Source organism: Lepeophtheirus salmonis, chromosome 1, assembly GCF_016086655.4.
Source record: "Lepeophtheirus salmonis chromosome 1, UVic_Lsal_1.4, whole genome shotgun sequence".
Taxonomy (NCBI): Eukaryota; Metazoa; Arthropoda; class Copepoda; order Siphonostomatoida; family Caligidae; genus Lepeophtheirus; species Lepeophtheirus salmonis.
In genome coordinates this window covers 47173308-47181988 of record NC_052131.2, presented here as the reverse complement: position 1 = coordinate 47181988, position 8681 = coordinate 47173308, and the positions used below count along the sequence as shown (strand labels likewise).

Genomic DNA, 8681 nt, shown 5'->3' with positions numbered 1-8681 from the left:
CCACCTATAGCCTCAATTGCAGCCTCTACACGAAATCGAAAGGTCTTTCACACTCAAAGATCAATGGAGGCCTTCAGATCAACAGTATTTCTTTTGAGGACAGCCCAGGCCTTGAACTCAATGGCACTCCAAGCCCCATAGTCAAGTGGGTTTGGATCTGCTGAGGAAGGAAACTTTAATGCCCAGGGCTAAAAATTGGCTAAATTCTCCTTGCACCATGACTTGTGACACGGGGCAGATTCCTGCTGCCACACATAATTTTCATCCGAATAGTTGGCCTCAAGCTGACATCTTAAGTTGTGCTTTGTTCCAAGCTTGCTCATCGAGTTATGAGAATTTGCCTCAATACTGTCTCCCAAGGCACTCATGAATTCCTACAACATCTTCCATTCAAGGCTACCATCAACCTCAAACGCCTTTCTAATATTTAAAACAATCGGCCTGTTGACTTCCACAATCTTGACCACCTCAGACACAGGAACTCCCGTGTGGAGTAAATCAAGCACTCTACGTTTCTTCGAGACATCAGGAAACTGAGTTTGTTTACAAACATTTGTATAAGGTAAAAATGAAGGTCTGAAGACTGTTTTTATAAGCAATATATATTTCGTTCCCCAATGTTTTTTGTTTTTTAATTTATTTAAGTTTTAATGAATCATGCATTTTTGCTTACAAATACTGTATATTATATACAATATATTATAAATTATAAACCCTGGCTCACTTCTTGTTCCAGATCTGTCGATAAATCTTTCAGTCCAATTAATTATACATCAATAATTATTATCAAAAGAGCAAAATATTACTTATTTTGAGTTGATTTAACTATTGATTTCTTGATTCATTTATTAGTCAAATAAATCTTATTAAATAAGATGCCAGTTTAATACTATTATTTTTAATAATAATTCTAACACATTTGACTTTTGTCTGATTTGAATTCATTTTTTTTAAACAAAAATTTATAATATTAAGACTAACAAAAGATATTTATTGCTTCTTTCATTAATGATTCAAGCTTTATACGTGCGCTTTTTTACAGTAATTGTTTTCCCCAACGACCACGACCCAACTTGAGGCAGTCATAACTTATAATCTATTTTTTTATGATGGAGAGTGATAATACAACATACACTAGTCCTGTACTCTGGTCAGGTAAATAATAAAGGTATTTATAATGTAAGGTAAAAAGAGTCTTCTACTTGAATGGGAATGGAAAAATGCACCTAACATTGAAACACATGATCAAACTCAGGAAAGAAAGAGAGAGAGAAAAAAATCATAATGGCCTTGGTTTTTCCAACAAGGGGGAAATCTGTCAGCCTCTACCATAATCAACACTCCTCCTTCATTCACGTGACGTCACAATTTTGATATCGTTCACTTAGGGCCCTAAATAATCAAGTTTTATAATAATCCTTTTTTCATTCATATTTAGGAAAATAGTGAACTATTGGATGTCAAAATGGGATCAACAAATAAAAGGACTTAAACTTTCTGTCTATCAAATTGTATCGCCTTATTTTATTATAAAAATAACCCAAAGCTGTATTAAAAATTTGTTACTATGTCGTTATACAATCTTATTTTCCTGTTATAGTTAAAAATTAATAATTATAATAAAAAGAATCAAATATTTTTCCCTAATTATCTAATTTAAAAAAATGTACAAACGTAACTATTTTTATGGATTTTCAGTACATGTTACATGGATTTAATTCAAATACCTACCTCTGTTTATCATCGGCATAAATTAATATTAGATACTGGTGTCTAATCTTTTTTATTCAAAAATACATTTCACGTAGTTTTATCAAGGGTTTTTGGAAATTTATTCATTTTATGTAATAAAAAATAGCAACTTTAAGGCCCAAAAATAGGTTGTCCTTCACTTATAATGTTATTTATGACATCAGAGCACGCTCTATAGCACAATTTGCTTAATTCTATAAATCCTTAACTTAAATGTTGCCCCTTTCCCTACAAAAAATATGCCATGGGTACCTAGCAAAAGTTTCCGGAAAGGCTAGGCCCCCGTACCCTCAATATGTATTATGTAAACTTGTATATTTTACATACTTAGTACCTAAATACTTATTTGAACCCTTTCTGGTACAAATTTCAAACTCTTGCCCCCATAGTATAAATTTTAACCCCCGTCTATAGTACAGAAGCTTAAGAGATGGAAAACTGTTGCTCTTCCCCTCCAAATGAGTTAAATTCGGTAAATGAATTTCCTGTTTACGGGCAATTATTTTTGTTATTCATAATTTGAAAAGCTAGAAAAAATGTATTTTCCTGAAAAAAATCATCCAAAAACGTCTTTAAAAAAATCGTAGTCCTTAATTTTTATTTTTACTGAATTGGTTATTAATATTCAAGCAACATTATAAAAATTATTATCTCCTATGACTATCTCTTATAACATATCCCGTTTGGTCCGGATTCTGCAATATTTAGGTATAGTTTTTCATTTTTTTGCTTATGCAGTAATAAAATCCACCAAATACGTGCAAAAATAATAAAAAGCTTCTACGAAAAAACACTATTAACAACCACTTTGCGTCTCAAACAGCCCAGTTCATATGTAGAACCAATTACCTGGACTGTTCATTCATTGTATTCAAGTGAAACTAGGTCATTATGGATCTTACATACTTACCTTGCAATAGAGTAGGAAAGTGTAAAACTTTGGAGAGACAAATAATTATATTAACTACTGAAAGGAAATGAAAATTCAACTTTTGACCTTAAACAAGACATGCTAGCAGGGATGACCATTTATTGACTTTCAAAAAAAGTACTGACTAGTACTGTTCTACAAAGGGGTTAATATTTTGAAATGAATAATTTTTACATTGATGTACAATCTTATTTATGTGTTGTATAGACAATTTAACTATTTTATATGTACAGAATAAGATACTTTTCTCGTCACTAATCGATCAAAAAGAATAAAAATGGAACAAATCGGACCATTTTTACGTGTTTTCAATACATTTTTCTCTGAAGTGATATCATTCAAATATCAGTGTTTCTCATTGGTACCAAGTAGCATCAATGCAGATATTGAGTACTTGTTTATTCTTATAGCCATTTGATGATGTTTCAAGGAGATTTCTTGTAAATTTAGTATCAACTTTGAGCCCACAAAATGTCGTTTCCTTCAATTATGATGTCCGTGAAAATGCTTTGTTAGGATTAATGGTGGAGCAAATGACCCGCTTTGCACATGGTAGTTATATTTATTAATTACTTAATACTCTCATCCAGAGGGTCGTTAGCTCCTTTTTAAGGGGGACTCACCCCACCCCCCACAAGAAAAAAAATCATAAGTATTACGGTATTGATATTTTTTGGAGCTAAGCCCCCCTCAAAAATAATAATAAAGAAAGCTAGCAACGCCCCTGCTCCCAGTCAGTATCGAGCAATACTTTAATTAGATCTTTAAGGGACAGACAACAGATTGAAATCAGGAACATTTTGCTCCAATATTGAATTGTTTTTCATTATCTATGAACCCAGTCCATACCTAGATGCATAACTTAACATACATACAAGAAAGTATACCTAAATGCCGTCGACTAACATCGTCACTCCAAAGTACGTTGGAACTTTGACAAAAATGAAGTATTTTCTTTTCTCTCGGCTTTCCTTTTTCAGTTTTCTCCACTTGTAACTCATTGACATTGATACTTCTTTTTTTTTCTCTCTCGTTACAATACACCTCGAATATGATGTGTATTTTTATACGTTCGTACGTATGTAAAACCCTGGCATGTCTTCGATATATAAATCATTAAAAAAAGCAACACATTTTTTCTCATGCTAAATGTAATTTGATTCTTTATTTTTTTCCCCTTCTCCTTCCCCCTTCCTTTACAGATGTATATTACTTAATTATATCAGTATGTGCAAACACTTTCATTTGAACAACCATCGGCATTTTCTCACTTAATCGAACCAATTATTTACACCACATAAATGGTTAGCTCAACAGTATTTAAAGCTCAAATACTTTTCAGAGATAGAAGAGGAAACTCTTTCGTGTTTTTATTGATGTATAATCTTAGGAGACTCCAAAAAACACACATCCGTAAAGGATAGTATAATATGTAAACTAAGCACTCACTTCAACAATCTTAAAAATGTTATTAGAAAATGTTAATATTCAAATATAATTAGGAGCACATAATATATATCATTTATCAATGTTGAATACGAACAATGATTCCATGACGACTATTTTTTAAGGAACACAGATAGTCATTGCCAAATCCTTCAAAAAAAAGTAAAAAACCCCATCGAGATTTTTTCAAATAATTGAAAGAAATCGTTTTGTTATTTTTTTTTTTTTTTTAAAAAATAGTTATTTATAAATTAATAAATTTATAAATATAATTAAGGCACTCAAAACAGGGCTACGTACCAATTTTGACTAAGCTCAGATATTTTTTAAAAAAATATGTACATATAATTACTTAAATTTGCTATTTTGTTGTTTGTACAAGTCATTATGTTAATAATTATATAAATGAATAAACAATTAGTTTTCTACATTTTCTATTTTTTTTTCATACTTTCGTCAATTTAAAAATGATTTAATAATAGTAAGTGATTTTTTTTAAATTAAATAAAAAACATAAAAATATTTTTTTAACATTTTATAATGTAGAACGAAATATTAACTAAACATTTTACAGGGTTTTTTTTTTTTTTTTTTAGAAAAAAAAGTTTTTAAAGTTGTCTCTATAGAAATGACTACACACATAGTGTCCCAAAATTTTATTATCATATTGGAATCCGGTTCTTCATTGGGAAGAAAACACCATTGCATTTTTCCTCTCTTTCTAAAGTTGATCAACCATATTTTCACATAGTTAACTTCCAAGGAAAAAGAAGACGATTAACCGTTTTTTTAAAGATTTTTTTATTTTTTTAAAAGTCTCAGTTTTAAAAAGTAAAGGCATGCGCGCGCGTTCTTCTTCGTCTTTAGAAAAAACTTTGAATATTTATCAGAGATTGCACACATAAACATTGAAGATTATGGATGATAACACTATATACATTAAAATATATTCATCGTTGGCCAAGTGGCATGCTTAATAATCTCAGTTCCATTGCGTTATGGAATGAAGAATAAAGAAATGTTTTTATTTTTTTTAATAAGAGATCAGAAGAGAATTAATTTCTTTGCGTTTCTTTGTTTGTTTTAACTTTAATATCCAACGATAGTGATGATGGAACTCTATTTCTTCTAACATATATATACTGCTGGCCTTGGTCCAAATCTTCGATCATCGAAGTCTTAGAAAGGAGAAGATGTTAACTCCACTCGTTAGTCTTATTATAAATATTTTTCTACAAATTTAAACTTATGGGAACGTTTCTATAAAATGAAAAGCCCCTCCACTTCGTGGGGTGAGGTCGTCGATAACTTAACAGGGAAAAAGTAGGTTGTTGTTGCTGCTGGTATAAGAAGGGGTTGATTGAGATGGAAGTGATGGAGAAGGGTATCCTTGAGATAGAGAGGGATGAGATAAAATAAAGGAGTCGACGATTATTCCAATAAATATTCAAAGTGAACAAGACCTTCTCGGTCCTTGCGATGATGTTCAACGTTTCCGCCATATAATTTGCACTCAATATGATAAAGGCGTCCCAATTCAGGATTTTTAATTTGAATAGCAACGGCAGGGTTGTGATAGTTACCATCAATATGAACATAAGGGAAATACTTAAAGTCGATACTCTGATCCTTTGGGTGATAGATGATGTTTCCTTCTAAGCCTTCTCGATCAAAAGGGTTCTCCCCTTCACAATCGACATAAAGCTTCTTAGGATTAGCAATAATCAATTCCTTGATATTTTCCGGAATAGTTTCGTCATCAGCAATGCTATCAACATTATAAGACTCAGGTACCCATTCGTAGATACGGTTAGGCTTAATATAAAGACATGGAGATATGACAGATTCTCCCTCTTTAAGTGTATAGCCATAAGGAAAGTTGGCACAATCTCCAAATGAGCTGACGTCAAACTTGCAAGCTAGAGATGAATCATCTAAAGGGACTCCATCATCACATACAGTTGTTCCAGTATCGTTGTCGTATTGACTAAGAAATGTTTTACCTCTCTTAGCCCAATCAAAGTTAGTGAGACCAGCTTTGGTTTCTTCAAGGCTAGTGTCGTCGAATTTGAGTTTGACCATGGATGAGTCAATATGCACATCTGGCTGCCTGGGACGGATACCCAAGCCAGGATTACTGCCAATCAGAGATTCGTGTAGAGTAAACTTGGGTCTGCCATCAGGAAGAGTGGAGAAGTAGGCAGTGAGAAGTCCATACCAAATACCCGCCAAGCAGGCATAATAAATTATATAAAATAGGATAATCAGAGCCCAAGACTTGGGGGTTCGCGTAAAATACTCCCCAGTCTCAGGATTGTGGATAAAATACGAGATTGCTTCAAATCCTTTCCGCTCCTTGGGCTTAATTGCAGTGCCTCCAAGGAGTTGAGGTGCATTTCCTTCAGTTGGACCTCCCATGACTTTCCTGTCCTAAGACTCGACGACTCTCTTCTAAAAGATCTAATTAAGGGTCGAAAATTTAACTTTTTCAACCAACTTTGCGCACTAGATGATGATGAATTTCAATTCCTTGATTTTTTTCAAAGAGTACGAGAAGGAGCGACTCGACGGAGGAGGACTGAACTGAAATCTAAGTCACTCACGCACACAGAAAATTAAAGAAAAAAAAATGAAATGGCGTTGACTCAACTCCACTCCACTGAAGTCTACTTTGCTTCGCTCCCTCCAGCTTCTGCTTCGTTTCCTCTATCTTCCCTTTCCTTCATTTCACCGGCCGGCAGCTAAATCGCTCAACATATGAATTTTACGCTATCTTCTATAATTTTTTTAGAGTCATCTTTGACCTTCCCAGCTCCCTCCTTCTGCTTCCTACTACACTACTAATATGAGTTACACTTGTCTCATCCAGATGGGGATAATGCTTGTTTCTCCCTTTGTAATTCCTGACTCCAATTTTCTTTAAGAAAAACTGTCCTCTCACGCGCTTCCTGCGTGAATATGTTAGTCTTAAAATGGCTCTCTTGCTTGTTTTATCTTTTTGTGGGGAAAGATATTTAATCATACTATTTTGACTTTCTATCGATTACATTTCTACCCAGGGCTATCATGGGGATCACTCGTCCTGAATATTCATAGGTCAAATAGATCGCTTGTTTATTCTTCTTCCTTCCTATATATTAGTTTCCTATTTACTACGTTTTGGCTAAATTCAATTCATTTAAAAAAAATAAAAATATGGGCTTTATAAAAAGGAGATATTAATTATTATCATGTCGTGGAAAGAATCCATGCGCCTCAACCCTTGACTATAGCTAAAAAAATAAAGAGTTGTAGCACCTAGAGTGAGCTATCAATCTTTTTTAATGGATGTGGATGTGTTAAGAGACGTATGACCCTTCCGTTTGTAAAACTCTATAAAGATGGAGACGATAAGACGACGCAGCAGTTATAGCGTCGTCAATTGAAGACCTTATCATTTTGGAATCAAGGAAGAAGAGGAGCTGGAATCTTTTCCTCTTCGTTTCCCTAGAGCTACTTTTAGTGGTAGTATGTATACTGTATACATAACATAAAACGTACTACATCATAGCCTTATTTGATAGAGTTATATAATAAGAACTCTCTTCTTTTGTGAATATTTACCTGGCCCAACTCGGAAACATGTTTTTATTTTATTTTTAAAAAAAAACATTCATCCCCCATCACTATTAGACAAAAAATTGACTGAGAAGGCTGTTTAAGGCAGACACGGACGAACGTTGTGTTCAGAGATGCGAGGACAAATGTTGAACTAAATTTATGTTTAATCGTAGTACACACAAGTAACATAATATACAATGTATGCTTATAATTAAAGAACACTTAAATTGTTCTTGCAGTAGGTGTAATCACATATGAATTTAATATAATAATACTATTGTGATATAATAATATTAATATCCCACATAGGACATAGGTACACTTACAATTTAAGGAATATTAATTTCTTATAACGTGTGCGCTTTGCCACTTTAATGTACATAAATATAATATAGCCGATTACACGATTAGTTCTACTAGGAATGTACACTGAACAATGAAGGTATATATTGTTTGACTAAGTACTTAAATACGTCTTTTTCTCTTTAAAAAAAAAACTATCTTGCATCCTAACAGTAAGAATAGGAGTGAATCCAATGTATAACCCACTGATAAGCAAGCCAATATATAATATATTAAGTGTGCAAAATTAACGACCTTTTGGTCTCTTGACGTCACTGCACTTCTTGAAAACATACTAATAACATAATTCATGTCACATATTATTATTATGTCTGTTGAAAAGTAACAGAAATAAATGATATCACTTTTTCATTGACAGTCAGTCCTCAAAACTGAAAATCAACATGGTAAGACAGACAATTTTAAGAATGGTTTGGTGGAGATCAGCTACTATCAGCTGGGATAGCTGTGATAAGGGAGAGAAGAAAATGAACAAGGACATTAGCTAGAAACAGTTTCTAATCCAACTTTAGGCCATTACAACACAGATTGGTATATGTGTCTCGCGTAATCTATTTGAGTTGGGGCCTCACAATAGCTAATGCCAGTA

The 8681-nt window shown here is 33.0% G+C and overlaps 1 protein-coding gene across 1 annotated transcript; it reads right to left on the bottom strand.

Annotated features, from left to right (window-relative positions):
- Positions 1-4546: 4546 nt before the first annotated feature.
- Positions 4547-7877, bottom strand: LOC121131827 (sodium/potassium-transporting ATPase subunit beta-1). The gene has a single exon (XM_040727224.2). The coding sequence runs from the start codon at positions 6545-6547 to the stop codon at positions 5561-5563; it is 987 nt and encodes a 328-aa protein (XP_040583158.1). The 5' UTR covers positions 6548-7877; the 3' UTR covers positions 4547-5560.
- Between the last annotated feature and the right edge of the window lie 804 nt (positions 7878-8681).